At 40.3% G+C, this 17,932-nt stretch overlaps 1 protein-coding gene across 1 annotated transcript in view; it reads left to right on the top strand.

Moving 5' to 3' along the window:
* The window catches only part of brinp1 (bone morphogenetic protein/retinoic acid inducible neural-specific 1), a 73,746-nt gene extending 56,048 nt beyond the window's left edge, over nucleotides 1–17,698 (top strand). The window contains exons 5-7 of the mRNA XM_041059150.1: nucleotides 5,631–5,867; nucleotides 9,493–9,715; nucleotides 16,558–17,698. Of these exons, the coding sequence (XP_040915084.1) occupies nucleotides 5,631–5,867; nucleotides 9,493–9,715; nucleotides 16,558–17,698 (1,601 nt within the window). The remainder of the gene's footprint in view (nucleotides 1–5,630; nucleotides 5,868–9,492; nucleotides 9,716–16,557) is intronic.
* The last annotated feature ends 234 nt before the right edge of the window (nucleotides 17,699–17,932 follow it).

Below are 17,932 nucleotides of genomic sequence, written 5' to 3'. Positions count from 1 at the left end.
GGGGGTTTCTTTACTTTATTCTTCTTTTGTGTTTAGAAGGGCCTTTGCAGAATTGAAATCTCAGTAACATGAGCTGTTTTTACAAAGACTTTCTGTGACACATTGCTTAAATTATTTATAATAAGTCAGCATGCATGCATCATTTGGGTATTATGATGTGTGTTACATCATAATTAAAAAGTCATAATAACTAATAATACTTTCCTGTTCCATGAGACACATTAAAAATGTGTAATCTGTTTACTACTAAAAACATCATTTACAACAGACTCAAAACCCGCAATGCATATGCATTATAATGAATTTATATTTTGGGAGGCAGGTAAAAATATTTATGGTGGCAGTAAGAAAATATACAGTGTCTTATATTTGACAATTTGAATAACATTACCTTTTAAAAGTTTGCATATTTAAATATCTAAATAGGAAACAAGGTCTAGCTTGTGTCACGTGTGGCTCTCAGTTTTATGGTGCTGCACAACAGTTTGTGCAGCACACAAAGTGTAAAGCAAACATGTGCTTTCCAACACAAACAGATAAACATTATTTCTGTATTTATGGATGTTTGATGTAATTTTTATGATAAATCTGGGCTTTTGATCTGAGACGTGTATACACCACATCTTGACACTTTGAGGGCAGTTGTGTCTTTTATAGCTGAAATGGAAATGTCAGAGCTTGTCATACGTCTCTCCTCCCCCTCTCCAGGGTTCTTGTAAAACGTGATTTCTGCAAGAGCCCGCAAAGGGTGTGTATGTGTGCATGTACATGAGCGTAGGTGTTTCTGTGTGCGTGCGTGCACACAAATGTGTAACACTAGTACAATATCTCACCAGCCGAGGCCCTACTGCTACTGCTGTGCAGGGACACATGGCAGCACATGACGGAACAGCTTGAGCAGTGCAACTGAAGAGCACGAGCAGCCAACAGCAACCACATCTCTAATTACATGCTGAAGCCATATTTTGTGACACAGCTAATATCCACTGTGTTTGAGAGTACTTTGCAAATTCAGATCAAAATGACTACACTCAACTTACACAGATCAACACACTGAAGGCATCATTGCAAAAATAAAATTCAAAACTGCATTTCTTCTACTGGGCTCTTGCACCCTTCCTCACAGGGAAAAGAGAAGAGAAGTGATCACTAACTTAGCTTAACTCAAGCTCAACTTGTGCGTCTGTGTCCAGTGTGCGTCTGTGTCCAGTGTGCAGCACAACTGGCAATAACTCATCACCATGGAGAGCTCATCTGCCTCTCCAGACTGCCCGCCCTCCTCAATCCAGCAATTGCTTCAACATGCAATTTCAGCAATTCACTTTTTTCAGCAGGCAGGAACAGCAAGCCCTGAATGCCAAAACCATTTTTATATGTAATTTATGCTTTTACCATGATTACTGCACCTGCTTACTTGCCTGCTTTTTGTGTTAACAATATGAATAAGTGGGTTTCTTCAAAGCTAGCACTATATAGAGATATTGTGTGAAACACATTGTGTTCAGCAAGTCTTTCTGTTGCAAACAGATACAGTGGGGTGTATCACATATACATATGTAGGCACTTGTATGTTAATATGTTCTAAGAAATGGGATTTTCCATTTCCCTGTTGTTTTGCTGGTTCAAATATATGCGAGCCTAAATATTCATGTACTGTAAAAATCCACAAAAAAAGAAAACAACAAAAACAAAAAACACCTTTTTGTGCTGCACATAGGGAATGAAAGGATATTTGAGATGTAAATACTGATTAAATAGTTCCAAACAATTATCCCACACACAAATGCTTAAATAAGATTGAAATACAAAATTCTGAGTCGACAGTCCTGTTTGACAACACAAGCTGCCGCCTTCTAGAGTGCTTAGAACACTCAGTGATAATCTACAATAATCTACTCAGCGCAGACACAGCAACACATTATCCATTTGAATGCTAAGTACACCTCATTCAGAACTTAAAAAAATGCTAACATATTCTGAGAGCCGAGAATAGCTCCAGTGGAACATGTTATTCTCTGTCAGGCCCAACACACGTACATTGTCAGAGACCTAAAGCGATTTATGCAAAGAAATGAAAAGTGGATAAATAGCTACTTTGGCTGCACCTTTACCTCATCGTTGTGGAAGAGGAGTGCTCATGTGAAATGGGCCAACGCAGCAAATCTTAGAGCTATGTGCTCCTGCTGTATTAAGTATCTAGGGATCAGCAGGGCAGACTGGGCAGGCCTGGACTGAGGAGAAACAGGCAGTCTTCCAGTTCAGAGGTCTTTGGTTTTGTATCATGGCTGCAACGATAAACTCCAATGGTAATTTAATGCCCCCATTGAAGTAATGCACTTTATTGCACCGGTGGATTAAGTAATGATTATTTTGCGAAATTGCGGCCACACAATGGTCAATTAATCTTTAATGAAACTGTAACTTATGAGGTGGAGCGTGGCATTGCAATAAGCAGGCAACTGCTTGCCAAGGCAGTTACAAGCCTCAGTTGCGGCCTACACTCCCCATCTATCACCATGTAAAAATAGAGCACTCTGGAAAGACACATAATGAAAAGGCAAAGTCACAGTTGCAGAGTCTCCATTTTTAGCATTCATGGAATGTTTGAGGGCCTATATCCTCCAACGTACGTGAAGAAAATATATCAGCCTCTGATGTATGCAATGAGATTAACTGCCATTTTGAGGTGCTATTTATTTAGAGCAAGCCAGGCATAGGGGTTGCAGGGAATTATGTGCACTGACAGAGCATGAAGTTGGAGGTTATCAAATGGCTGCACGGGAATTCCAATATGCACCTTTCATTTCATCAGCAGCTCTTTAATGATGGTAAGTGTGGCTCCCTCCCCCAATATCCAGTGTTTTCCTCAACAAATACCTGCCTCAGAGCCATATAAACTGTAGCTTTATAGGCCAATCATTCTCTGTGTTTTCACGTGTTACTGCACAGCAGTACACAGCAAAGCTGGGAAAGTCACAAAGATAAATGTTTTTACTCTGATTAGTTTCTCATTTCATTTTTGGCCTGAGGGCTCCAATTCTCTTACTCATTCCCCACTGCACTAACAAATGTTGATTGATTTACTTTTATTGCATGACATCATTTCTACACTGGAGTGGGTGGACAAGACATCAAATCTCCAGTAGCTGAGTACGTGCTCAGTGGGAGAATGTAGAGAAGAGCAGAAGAGGTGAAGAAACAGGAATGAGGAGAGTGATTGATGGAGTGAATGAGAGCCAAAGGATGATGGGGTACGAGTCAAGGGGCATGCGCACGAGTGTGGCGGGAGTAGGAGTGAGTGTAATGAAGTAAGACAGACGAGATGTGTACAGAGAGCAGAGGTAGCGAGAGAGAGGGGTATGGAAAGAGAAGGGACAGAAATGTTGTGAGAAGAAAAGAGTGGAAACAAGAGATCACAAGACTGATAGTACTGACCTGAATGTCAGCATCCCGAATGGTTCCTTCTGCAGGCTCCCAGCACCAACACACTGATATGAAAAAAGAGTGTCTGTGTGTGTGTGTGTTGATGGTAGGGTTGGGGGTATGAGGTATGGTTATACAGGAGAGGGAAAGAGGGAGGGCTGAGGCACTCGGTGTTATTGTGCACCCGGCCGCTGGCACCAGCACTGTCAGTGAGCAGCGTTGATCCGTGAACTTGCCATCTGGATTCTCCCACAAATCACATTAAAGTTTCAAGCCCAGGAATACATCAAGCTAAATGAATATTGGATCCAGGGGCCGCAGACAGGCCTGATGGAGAAAAAGCCCTGTGCAACCCAACTCTTTTGTGGTCAGACACGATCCATCCATCCCCTTTACTCCCTCCATCCCTCCCTCCTTCTGTTCCCTTCATTACTGATGGGCAGTGGTTCTGATGAGGTGTAGAGGAGAAAGGAACTGACTGATATTCAAATGGAGGTAGACATTACCAGGAAAGGGTGTTTAGTTGAAAGATCAGGGGAGTATTCGCACAGTTGAAAGTATTATTGTGCTGAAAAAATGTTTTCCTTTGTGGCTGCCTCATATGTGAACTGAAGTCACATTTTTTTTTTAACAATAAATTAACTATTAGCCTTGATAATGTAATCTTACCCAATATTGATGGATTAATTACCCAAACACAGTACGTCTTACTTTTATTCAAAGGCTGTCGCTATGACAATGGATGTTGAAGTTGTTCTTTTGGCTGCAGAGCCAAATTTTGGCAAACACTGTGTTAAAACCTTAATTTGCTTATAAATTACCCACACACATTAGCGTATGTTGTGGGTAAGCATTAAATGCCACACACATAATAAGAGATACCATTTGACGCCATGACAATACCCCGAAAATGATTCATGTGTACAATACAAAATCATATACTTACTTTCCCTTTCATTTCACAACATTATGTTGACTTTGCATAAATGGATCCTGTTTTCACCTTTAGGTGAGAATTATACATGAGTGGAAAAAATAATGCAATCATTCATCATTCAAGAACATGTTATGTTCTGGTTCCTGGTTGCATATTTTCTGCTGAAGCACTGTTTGTGCTCAGGTAAACCTATTAAGAAAATATTGCCTCGCCAAGATGCTGTTTCATACAAGAAGGAAAAAATCTATTTAGTTCTTTTCCAATCCAGTGGCTTGTAGAGCTAGGGATTTATTTTCCCAGGCCTGGACTGAAGAGAAAGCCTTTACTCTTAGCTTTCCAAGCTTCAATTCTATGAGATCCCCAGGGTGAGATATGGATTGGCACGGAGTCTAAAAATTATAAATGCCTTGTCAGTGGTGAGAGTGAAGAGGTACTTTCAGCTTCGGTCCCAAATTGGCCTCTAGATTACAAATCCAGCCATTGCCATTAGTGTATAATTAGCAGAATGCTGCAAAGTTGAGTATGCAAATCACAAGCAACAACAAAAGGTAACACAGTAGAACACATGCACGCACGCAAGACAGTGCTCAAAAAGGGAAACAAATTCTGTGCTAAATAAACCAACACAGCACAGGAGTGCAGGCATCAATCACCATTATATGTTGTCGCATCATGAGTGACCCGCCGCAGAACAGACAGCTCAAGTTGAACACGGCCAAGCTTTGAAGCACATCTTTCATAAAAATAAATGAGTGCTTATAACTCAAAGCAATCTTGGAAGGGCAGTCAGCCATTTCACAGACACTTTTCCCATTCTGGTAAAATGTTTTTGTTTATTATATCTGTAAACAGATACCGTTTGTGTATTTGTATACACACACGTATACAGTACATTTAACTGCAAAATTATGGAAAAATGATGATGTGATGATTCACCTCACTCAGTACTTTTTGGTATTCTGCACATTTTTAGATAGGTTTTTTTTTTTTTTTATCAGATCTTGTTTTGAGCTTTTGTATAAGGGAAAAAAAGAATAGTTTATTGTTTGGTATGCTTTCATGAAATAGTGTAAAAAGCACAAAGGCTACACATTTCTGATTTCTTTTGTGTCCAATTGCTCCATTGATTTCCAACACGAAGCCAATTGAACAAGGACTGGAATTCATTTTTTCTTCAATTGTTCCTCTTATCATATTCAATATCATATTCTATAAAGAATTTTTAAACGCATTATGCTTGATTAAAACCTCCCATTTATCTCTGTTTCAGGTCTTCAGGTCATTTTCCCAGAATACCTGCAGGAGAAATTTGTCCAGTCAGCTCTGAGCTACATTATGTGCAATGGAGAGGGAGAGTACGTGTGCCGTAACAACCAGTGCATCTGTCAGTGCGCCGAGGAGTATCCCCAATGCAACTGTCCCATCACCGACATCCAGATCATGGAGAACACCCTGCTGGGGATGTCTGAGTCATGGGCTGCCTCTTATAAAGACTTTGAGAACTCTGGTAAGATGGAAGTCCCTTCAATTTTTATTTACTGTGACAGTTATGTAAGTAGTAGTCTTCCAATTTCCTTTGTGTTTGAAGATTCCCAAAAACATGTTTCATAATTTGGCAGCTTAGACCTTTCTTGCTCACTGCCACTGCCATATATAATTAATAGAAACTAAAGTTTTCCTCTGTTCACTGCAGTTAGTAGTGTGGAACTTTCACAGTGCTGCAAAAAGTCAAGGTGTGAAGGTCAAGTTGCATGGATGTGCAGACATGCAACTTTGTTAGTCCAAAATTAAAGGCAAGGGGGTTCACATCTGGTCTCGGACTTATGGTAAACATTGATTTCCTATAACCATCATGGTGAGTGTTTTATGTTGAAGAAGTGGATCACAAAACACTCATATGCATAACCTGTAACTGTAATTTGTCAAATGCTTGAATATCATGGCAAGTAATATTCTCTCCTATACAAATGTCTCCGCTTTCATTGAAAGCAAATGCTAAAACCACAAGAGACAGAACCAGAATATTGGACACAGAGAAGGAAAGAGCACAACTGTGCCCAGCAGTTACATGGCAAGGCACCATGTTCTATCTATTATTGATGTGATAAGAGTCCCAATAAAACCTGCCAGCAACAAATAAATATATTTATGTCCCTTAGAAGAAAGTGTGAGTCATAGAGGTCACTGAGTGCAGAATATATGTGAAGAGGTGCTTGAAAATGAAGCACGCTTAAAGAGGCTAAAAAGGATTAATACATAACTGGCATACAGACCAAAATGAAATTTACACACTCACCAAAAGAAGAAATAAAGGAATCAATGATTTTCTCATTGAGAAAAGAGAGCCTGTGTGGAAGTGACATTAACAGCCTTTTTTTGTTTATGCCACATGCGTCATGCATGTTTGCACAGTGACATTTTTTTATCAGGAGTCTCATCTTTTTCTGACCTCATTCCACTGACGCATTACAATTACACGTTTGGGTGTGTCAAAGTGCCAATAATGCTGAAGTAACATACGGTATGTTGGCAAAGAAATCATTAATATGAGCCCCTCATGCAGGGAAAGAAAAGATCACCTGACACCAGTTCTGATTGGGAAAGTAACCACTGTTACCCAAGTAAAATGAGATACATCCTGTCAAGACACTTTTCTTCTGCTCATGGTAATTATGCACAGTACCTCCCCTACAAAGACTCCCGCTTCCTCTTGGGAGAAACTTTTGGTCTAGCCGGTTGCCTTTTAAAAGGAAGGAAAAGAGGTGATTTGATTTATCACGAGTGCAATTACCATCTCTGTGGATAGTACCATCTCTGTGATCTTAGATCACAGATAATGTGGAAGATTTTCCATTATAGTGAAAATGACAAAATGTCGGCTGGATGTTCTATTGACTACTATTAAATGATCCTTTGGAAGATCTACTAGTTACTACAAGGGTACTACAAGAGTACTAGCTAGTTTAGTTTCTTTGGTTACAATTTTTTTTTTCTGATTCTGTGGATGTTGCATGCATTTTTTTAATTTTTTTTTTTTTTTTTTTTTTGGTACAATCACAGCATAAATCTCAAATAAACTGGGTATCCATAAGAGCTGGAAACATTACATATGATAAAACATTGGTGATTATATGTCTGAGAGCCACCAAATTGAGATGTAATGGCACAAGGGGTAAAGTGGAGTCGCATTGTGAGAGCCGTAATCTTTAGATAAGACGTGCTGGGTGACTTGTGATAAGAGTTCATTCAAGGAGACCATGTGGACTCTATGTCAGGGAAAGGATCCTTGATGGCTTTGATGCTTGTGTGAAAGGACTTGGCAACTATTGACCTGGCATGGGGGAATGACTTGATAATGGATTTTTCTTTTTTGGTGAGGGAATCAGATAATTCTGAATATCGGGTGCTGTAGACACCCGGCTTCTCTAGGAAAAGAGCGAGGGCGGTACCTGACATCTCTGAAAACTGGGTGGAGGAATATGGCAAGTTCAAAACGGGAGGAGAAGGAATCTGGCGTCTTTGAAGAAAAAGGGGGAAGGGAGCTCTGACATGCCTGGAAGGAGAGTGGAGGAAATTCTGACATTTCTCGGCTGCGGCTGAAAAAGAGCTCTCAGCTCTGTGGTTAATGCTGTTAAACTGTCTTGGAGAGGTCTGTAGGAGGGTACTGGCATACTGTACAGGTCTCTGCATGTCTTGAATGTGGGGATCTGGGTGTGAAGAAGCTTTGCATTCTGTCCAAGAATATTTGTGTTATCTTTTCCTCCATAACAAATAATGTTTAGCCCTGAGGTTTTATACATTAGGTGCCTTAGTTTTAAGTGTATATCTGTGCAATACCTAAATTATGACAGTATACGGACAAAATCTTGACCCAGAGGAGAGACGGTTATGTGACTGCTTTCGAACTGGCAAAAGTTGACCCCTGACATTGCTAAAGAGACATTTTAGGCATTGATTTGTTTACTCTTATTATTTCTAATGATGTACTTAAATTTATCCTCAGAAATAATAACGAGCTACTCTGAGCCATGACTCATTTAATTAGCACACCAAATAAAAGATTTCTTGTCCTTGTGTATGTGCCATTGGAGTTTTAGTAACATCTTCATGCCCATTGTTGCTAAAAAAAAAAAAATTGGAGCTAGTGTTGAAAACAAGGGTCAGAGAGCTGGGCTCACGGGTTGTCTGGGGAGGAGACGAGCAAGAATTATCAGAGGCAGCGAGAGGAACGAAAGGACAATCATCACTGCTGCTGAGAACAAATTTGCTGCTCTTCAATAACTGTGTGGGAGCACAGACTAAGAGGGTATTTACTGAACTGAGGGTCTCATTTCTCTTCAAAAATCCTCACAACAACAGCAACCTAAAAAAGTAAAGCAGAGACATTCAACAACACGTTATGACAACAACCTTTGACAAGGATGGGTCAGAAATCTGGGTGGTCACTGACCATAGCAACACTGGAAAATATAGAAATAGAGACTTTTCTTCTCTAGTTGCTTTGAAACTGAAAGGGATATAATCCCTTCAAAATGATCCTTGTGCAGTGATCCACAGGATAGACTGAGAACATTAACACACATGAAAGCAGCTTCCTTTTGAATCATTTTCTTATAATAATGTCTCCTCTGTGTGCACAAACCTTCCAGATAAGACTACCAAGTTTTACTTTGTCAGTCACCAATGAGTCCTGCAAACACTCTGCCCCTCACTGGTGTTTGTTTGTAATTCTACATACAATTCTTCGTTTGTTTAAATCACACAAAAAAAAATTATATATGTAATATATTTCCATTTCTCAGTTAAACAAAATCCAATGTTACTTTTAGACTTCGACTGGAAACTTCAGTGTAACTTACCTCTAAGGCTAAGTCCTAACTGTGATTATATTGACTGAGAAGTACAATACAAAAATATTCATATGAAGTCAAATTTATTATATTGTCAAATGGAAAAAAAGCTACTTGATCATCCCTTCTCCCTAACTCAACACCTCCTAACCATTCCAGTAAAATAATTCCACACATGTATTCATCTTTCACTTTCTCTGTCACTGCACCGCATTCTTTTCCCACTCCTTGTGTCTCTGTTTTGCAATCTGCTCTCTCACTCCATTTCTCTCTCTTATCCAGATGAGTTCAAGTCCTTCCTGAAGAGGCTGCCCTCCACTCACTTCCTGCCCATCAGCAGTGTGCATCTCCTGTGGGGCAGCGACTGGGACCTGCAAGCCCGCTACAGGCTCCTCCAGAGCTCCCTGGAGATTCAGCGGCTCAAGATTCAGAGCACCGCCCGCAAGCTCTTTGGCCTCAGCATCCGTTGTCACCACAACCCAAACCACCAGATGCCTAGGGAGAGGTGGGTAGAAATACGACCTCCACATCTCGATGGAAATCAGATGTGGATTTCCGCAGCAATATAAACCAGAGGTGCTGTTTTTGGTCTTGATATTTTTGGATATTTGCTTTTTCAAGTACTGGAAAAGCATATGTGAAAATGCATCCCAGCAGAGGAGTGATATCTTTGAGGGAAATTTCTTCTCTGATGTGATGTAAGCGTTTTATATTGATTGTTGCTTCCTGAAGCATGCACTGTAAGGATGTCATCCATTATATATTTCAACTTATGCTTCTGTTGTTTCTGTCCATCAAGTCAACTTAGTGCTGAGGCTTGCACATGCCCAGAGCACTCTTGCTCACTCTTGTATTTCTCATTGCAGTCTGAAAAGAAAATGTAGCTGTGGGAGTTTTCTTGATAGGTCATTGCACACATCTGTCACCACCTACTGCAGTTGCAGCTTAAGAGCCTTGCTGCGGATGTGCCACGGTGTCAACACTGCCTGAAATACCAGGAATTTCCCCAACCACTCTAGCAAATATCAGAAAACACTATGCAAAATATGCAAAGTCTCAGCTGCCACATGAAACACCCGTAAAACTGTAGGGGATGTCACCATATAAATGGAATCAGAATCCATAAAATATTCATTTAAGTGGTCTGAAAATGAGCAGTTGTCAACTGTCACTGACAGAAAAGGAGCACACCCACATTTGTGTGTGAGGGCTGGCAAAGGTTTGTTCTGAAGTGTTATCAGAGAGCCTCAGTATGCGCTTCCTCTTCCATGGAGTACACATCAAGGGCGCCTGATGGCACTGGAAATAAGAGCAGCATGTTTATTTGCTTGCTTGTGTGAGACAGCTTTGCATCAGATGGAGGACTTATTTGTTTTCATCACCTCTGTGTGCATGTGGGAACGCTTTGCATACGTGTGAGTGGGGTATAAGTGCTCTATAGCTCACACAGGGGTTATAAATACATTTTCCTACTGCTATATATACACTAATATGTTTTCATATGTGTATGAATATCATTTTCATTCTATCCCAAGTATCATTGACCCCATATTATGTCTTACATTCATATGTAATGAAAACTAATTAAATAAATGTTCGAAGGTTGTGTTTTATTTATTTGTAAATTTACCCAGTTCAATCCATCAGTCAGTTATCCTATCATTTCATTACTGTCTACCTGCCTTTTCCCTTGTCCCTGATTCAGGAACCCCCCCTCTATCTCTTACCTCTCCTCTCCTCTTCAGCCTATAACAGCTGATCAATAGATGAGGGAATTGAAGCAAAGCATCAGGCCCATAAAGCATCAGCCCAAGCGTTTTCAAGGTGTGTGCCAACCACCTCAGGGAGGCCTTCCAGCACATCTTCAACCTGTCAGTGAGACTGCAGAGTGTGCTGATGATGATGTGGAAAACATCTTGCCTGGCCCCAGTGGCCAAGAATGGGCACACCAGGGTTCTAAATGACAGCAGGCCAGATCCCTTATGAGAGACCATTTGGATCCCCTCTAGTTCATACATCAGGCCCACAATGGGAAGGATGACGTTGTCGTCCACCTGCTATTCTGTTCATACACCCGCTTGGAGAGCCACTGTGAGAATCATGTTCATTTACTTCTCCAGTGGTTCTAACGCCACCCAGGCTCCTCCACCTGGGGGAAATGTGCCTCAGTGGTCATGTGGATCACAGCTTACCTCACGGACATACCACAGCTTTTAACATTACACAACTCTGAGTCAGATCAACAAGTGGGAAACACAACGGCTCCTAAGTGTCTGTGCTATCTTGTTTGCTTTAACCTTAACATTATAGTCTTTAGGTACCATAAGAGAGATGATGGCGTCCTAATGGGAGATGAAATCATCCTGCAGATTTATTAACACCAATAAGAAAACTGCGCTATCAGTTGTTGGACTGCAAATACTGATATGAAACACACAGAGCAGACACTTTACAATTTGGTACTTTCTAAAAAGGCTGGTACTTTCTGAGAGGGCTGTAGCTGTGCCATGGCGCTGCAGGTGGCTAGCACAGTGTTTTGAAATGTGCTGGAAAGGTAATTAGAAGAAAGAGGAAAAGAAAAGCTTTTGGTTATGCCTTGTTGCCTAGGCAACCTAGTTAAGAAAGCTACCGTAGTTCAGTCATTGAGGTGAGCTTGTACCCAAAAGTAAAGTGTGATTTTTTTCATTTGAGTGATCAGCTACTTATAAACCATGTCTATCAGGAACACACTATTAGTGCAGGTATAGTTGTAAATGTGAATAAATGTGCAAAATATTCATAATTAATTTAAAAATAGAGGTACCAAAAGAGGTACTGTAATACACATTCAGGGATAATGCATTCTCAATAGAGCAGGTGCCCTTTAGTTTCATTTTACTTCTCACATGCAGCCTCAACAGGGCATCCATATTTTGCCAGCCCTGGTATGTTTTAGTTTAATTAAATTATGGATGCAAGATGGAACAAGGGGAAGTTTCTTATTTGTAGAGTGCAGTTATTATGATGTAAACTTGTGTTATCCAGTTATCAAACTTATCCCAAAAAGATGTTGACTTTTAAATCATGCAGCCCCCTCATCACTGCATATTAAATAAGGTCAGTCAATAAACATATTTACATCAGCTAATGAAAGACAGGCACCAGGTGCATTGTTGGCTGTCCATAATTACAACTGTACATCACCTTATCATTTTTTCTAGGTTTACCTCACCACAAGGCATCCATTCTTTACAAGCACCGTAAAGTCCTGTTGTGAATGCTCACTGCAATAACTGTGTGGAAACTTTATAGTTGAACTATATTGGATTTGCTATTGCATTTCCTGTAATGAGTATAGCAGCTTGCTTCAAGTAGAATGAACGTAGCAGTTTGTCTTTGGCATAAATGATTAATAGTGACAGATATGAAGTAGCATCACTCCCAGCCAAATCATTTGCATCCAGGCTATGCATTGGCTTTAATTATTCATGTTCAAAGTCAAACATATTTACAAATATGAATGTACCCTCCATATGATGAATCGCTTTGCCCTAATTTATATTGACTGCTTATGTCTGCAATTAAAGATCTTACTTTTTCTAACAGTTTTTTGTTTATATATATAACATTTGTATTTAGTCTTGTACTATATCATCTCTGACCCATCTCTCTCTAATACCCTTTTTTAAATTTTCGTGCCCCATCTGTTTGTCTCTCTTTTTCTGTTTTCTTCCAGCAACAGACTCTATTCTCCTGCTCTGATGTTCACTTTCCCTTTTTTTTTCTTTTCCTCGCTCCTAAATAGGAAGGAGCTATGATGCATGTTATCTGAATACCAGGGCCGTTTGATGCCCTATTACAAACACAGAGTGGGCTCAAATTCATGAAAACAAACACCGTCCATTCCAGTGTGTTCTCATTTAATTTCCTATGGCAAATCCAAGCCAAGACATTACTTTAGATGGAAACAAATAAGACAAAATAAAACTAGCTGCATGGCGCACTAAAATAGCTCATTGAGGGAGGCAGTTACAGTATATGACAGAATATATTTTAGTTCAATATTTCAGGCTGGATATTTCAACAGCTATTGCAAATAAATTCAAAGGAGGGATCATAATGACTGGGTTTGTGTCCAATGCAATAATGAATAGCCAGTAAAAAATAATGAGAATAGTTTTATATCTGAGGCACCTGTGAAATCAGTGTTTTTTGTTTGCCATTTCCAGTGGCAAAACAAAAAAAAAAACTTTGAAAAGTGTTGTGTATTCTACAGTATCCTGAAATGAAAATGAATATCCAAGTTTGATCTCTTATATTAAAATCCACTTACCTTCACAGCTTTTCAGTAAACACACACAAAAAACGCATGGTTGAATTCCTTCAAAGATTTGTTACTCAGTAGGAGGGATGTACTGGTATCAAGTTTTCACGGTGTGATTTTTGAGGCCATGTAATCGCAGTGATTGGTGTCATCGTGATAATCATAAACTTTCCTGAAAACTCTCCTTAGATTTATAAAATATACCTCCCACCATGTACAGATTTTTTGGACACCATCAAACTAAATATACATGAGAACATAATGGTTGACAGTTGAATATAAATTACTTAGATTGGGTACTTAGATTTTATGTACAGTTCACCCGTTCGTGTTCTCATACTATAATAATCTGGTCCATGAGCCCCCGAACATGGACATGCCAGTAAATTAAATCATTTATTGTTAAAAACATAAATGAATAAACTAAATTGTTTGGAATATGAGGTGTTTGAGTCAGTAACATCAGTGGTGTAAATGTGAATGTGTGTGAGCAATGTAGTGAGAGGTTTTGGAAGGTGTAGAAACAAGCCAAAGGACAAACAAAACATAAAGCAGGGCCAAGCGAGAATCATTCTGAAGGCTGTGCCGTTTGTATCCTAGGGAGCACTGGGCCCAGGTGCTCCAGATCTGACTGGGCCTTGCAATCAGGCTCCTTCGACATAAACAGACACATGCGTGCACAGATACGCTGGGTAGAGGCAGCCTGTCTGTGATTCTTTTGGGTGTTAATAGATAGATGTAAAAGAATCAAAAATCAAATGCATGTATTTTGCCATCACAGGCAGGTGTACCTCACCTATAAGGAAAAACACAGAGTGCGCAGCCTTGAGGCAGAAAGTTTCCCTGTTGCCAGTTATATAAAATGCATGTTTGCTCTCTCACTGAATATTAAATTAGCTGTGCTTAAGCAGGTCAACTAACTAATGTAAGCAAAGCAAGTAATGGCAAGAGTAGCTAGAGCTTAGATCTAGACAGACATGGAGGACGGTTCACTGGCCCTTCTGGCCCTTCTCTGCTTTGTGGCTAATCAGAACAAAACTGTTGAAGAAAGCACTGTGGTGTGTTCACTGTGCCCCCTAAAAATAATAATAATCACAGTAATGATGGCAACAGATATTGTTGGTTGTGTTACCATTCGAATGTTTCACCACAGCATACAGTAAACCCAGAACACTGGCACATCTTTACTTAGTAACTCCTTTTCTATTCATTCTGGAGTGGACAGCAAACACAGGCTGGAAAAAGATAACATGATACATCCATCCCTCTGAAGACACTCTGAGCCAAACTACAACACTGCAATGGAAAGTGATATAAAATCACAAACACAGCGCCTGCACCGGGAGATTAAGACATTTCATCTCTCAGGAAGAGCCAAAAGCAGATATCAGCACACTAGTGCACATAAGCAAACAAGCTCAAGAAATAGCAGCTGCACACAAGGCATATACCAAGTCTGCAACGGAACAAACAAATGGGGAAATCAGAGAGTGACATGATAAACTGGTTTGCAGTGTTGAAAAGATCACATGGGTCTATGGCAGTGAGGACAAAAAAAAAAAAAAAACATGAAAAATGCATGTCAGGAAAATTTAAGGCAAAGACAAAGTCTGAGAATGGTTTAAATTTAAGAGTTGCCAACTCTTACGTTTCTGGAATCAGACAGAGGCTTTCAGGCATTTTTTTTTTATTTTCTTCTCTGGAAGAAGAAGAAAATGTGGGGACTATGGATGAAAAAAAGAAATACAGAAATAGCAGAATTATCGATTTTTGAGGAGTATGAATGAATAGCTGGTCTGAAATGAGACTGAAATAACCACATGCAGTGATTGAAATCAACAGCACAACAATTTACAGATTGCACTGAATTGAATTCCAGTCATTCGGTGGCGGCTGAATTTGTTGACATTATGTTTTATGAATGGGTTTTGTGTTGAGGAATAAAGGACAAGTAATTATTGCTATTGACTATCTAAGCTTCAAGTTTGTATTTCCGATTCCTAAAATTCGGGCCTTGAAAGTCTGAATATTTGGGAAAAGGGGTAAGAATATGGGATCATGGAAATTACAGCACACCTTCACTTCATCCCATCCTCAGTATGTAGCCAAAGTTATCAGGATCAAGCAATGTGCTTCCATTGTCCTCTATAGGTGATCTGTTCTGGGCTCATTTTGGGTATAGCCTGGGGGCTCACTGGCCTGCTGAGAGTGCAATGTCATTCATCATAGTTAATGCTTAAGTTCATTAACATGTCAAGCTAACCTTGACTAGCCCTCTTCTCTGAGAAATCGGGATTCAGAATTAACCTCCTATAGTCAGAAGAGAAGTTCCAGTACTGTCAAGATGACAAGAAAAGATGCCTTAGGGGAAATGAATAGACAAGATATGAATAACAAGTAATGCCTGCCGCTTGAGGGAAATAATGCAACTCCTCCCTCTTGAAGGGAGGAAATCCTATTCCCCATATTGACATATATACATTCCTTCCACCATTCAACAAGCCATTTCATTGACTTCATATTTTTAGTTTATTTTTATAACTTCCAGCCATCTGTGTCCATCCATTTCAACATTTCAACACTTGAAGCTTGCTTGAGATAGTTAAATTACAGTAACCCACCCCGGTTAACTTCACGGTGGGTTTTATTTTTGTCAGCCACTGTATGCTACTTCACCTTGGAGAGGGATACGAGAAGGAAAGGTCAAATGTTTTTAAAATTTTTCCAAAGCTTTTAGGTGCATGGTGATAATTAACTTGTCTCTGCAGGTTTCAAGTCTCCACATGTTGACTGTCATATTATGACGGAGATGAATGAAAAACAAAGGTCTTCCGGAAATAACTGCACAAAATCAACACAGTGTTTTATGGAATATTTGTCAGCAGTAGATTAATCTGTACACAATTTGAAGCAAATTGGCTACTTACAGTGCTGACATGGTGATTTCAACTTCAAGACCAAACTGTAGAATTGGGTGTTGCACTTACCATCTGACTACTGTTAATGCTCCAATCCTATCTTTTTTTTTTCTTCTCTCTTTCCAGGTCTGTGATGCAGTGGCTCAACAGGGTTCAGTCCTTCCTCTACTGCAATGAGAATGGGTTCTGGGGGACCTTCCTGGAGAGCCAAAGGACATGTGTGTGCCACACAGGTGTCACCCTGTGCCAGCGACCCATCCCTTGTGTCATAGGTGGCAACAATAGCTGTGCCATGTGCAGCCTGGCAAACATCTCACAATGTGGCTCCTGCAACAAGGGCTACAAGTTGTACCGTGGTCGCTGTGAGCCCCAGAATGTGGACTCAGAGCGTAGTGAGCAGTTCATCAGCTTTGAAACTGATCTGGACTTTCAGGACCTCGAGCTCAAATACCTGTTACAGAAAATGGATTCGCGACTGTACATTCACACTACTTTCATCAGTAATGAGATCCGCCTAGAGACCTTCTTTGACCCTCGATGGCGTAAGCGCATGTCCCTGACTCTCAAAAGTAACAAAAACCGGATGGACTACCTCCATATGATAATCGGTCTATCGATGAAGATCTGCCAGATGCGAAATAGCAGTATTGACCCCATGTTCTTTGTTTACGTCAACCCATTCAGCGGAAGTCACTCAGAAGGCTGGAGCATGCCCTTTGGTGAACATGGTTACCCACGCTGGGAAAAAGTACGACTTCAGAACTCCCAGTGCTTCAACTGGACTCTCCTGCTAGGCAACCGGTGGAAGACCTTCTTTGAGACGGTGCACATCTACCTGCGTAGCCGTGCTAAGATCCCAACTGGCCTACGCAACGACACAGGACAAGGCCCAGTGGATCTTGCAGACCCTAACAAGCGCCAGATCTACATAAAAATATCTGATATCCAAGTGTTCGGCTACAGTCTGCGCTTTAATGCCGACCTGCTCCGAAGTGCTGTGCAGCAGGTTAACCAGTCATACACACAAGGAACTCAGTTCTACTCATCCTCATCTGTTATGCTCCTGCTACTGGACATTAGGGATCGGATTAACCGCTTAGCCCCTCCATCTGCACCTGGCAAACCCCAGCTGGACCTCTTCTCTTGTATGCTAAAGCATAGGCTCAAGCTCAACAACAGCGAGATGATTCGAGTAAATCATGCCTTGGACATGTACAGCACAGAGATACTAAAACAATCAGATCACCTGACTGCTAAACTCTGTTGAACATGTTAACATAAAGACAGCAAACTAAACACAAACACCCAACAAATGAACTATAAGGGGATATTAATCTTAATTTTGTTTTCTCTTTTTCATTTTTGGACCTTTTCTGCCTTTTGATGTAATATTAACTTTGTAAGCCTAATTCTTAAAGAGAAAAAGGAAAAAGGCAATGATGAAAAGCATTTCAGGCAGATAAAGAAGATTAATGGAACCACTATAAGGACTGTATCATAT

Source organism: Toxotes jaculatrix, chromosome 16 (assembly GCF_017976425.1).
Source record: "Toxotes jaculatrix isolate fToxJac2 chromosome 16, fToxJac2.pri, whole genome shotgun sequence".
NCBI classification, from domain to species: domain Eukaryota; kingdom Metazoa; phylum Chordata; class Actinopteri; family Toxotidae; genus Toxotes; species Toxotes jaculatrix.
The sequence above is the reverse complement of the archived record's forward strand: the minus strand, read 5'-3'. Positions and strand labels throughout refer to the sequence as shown.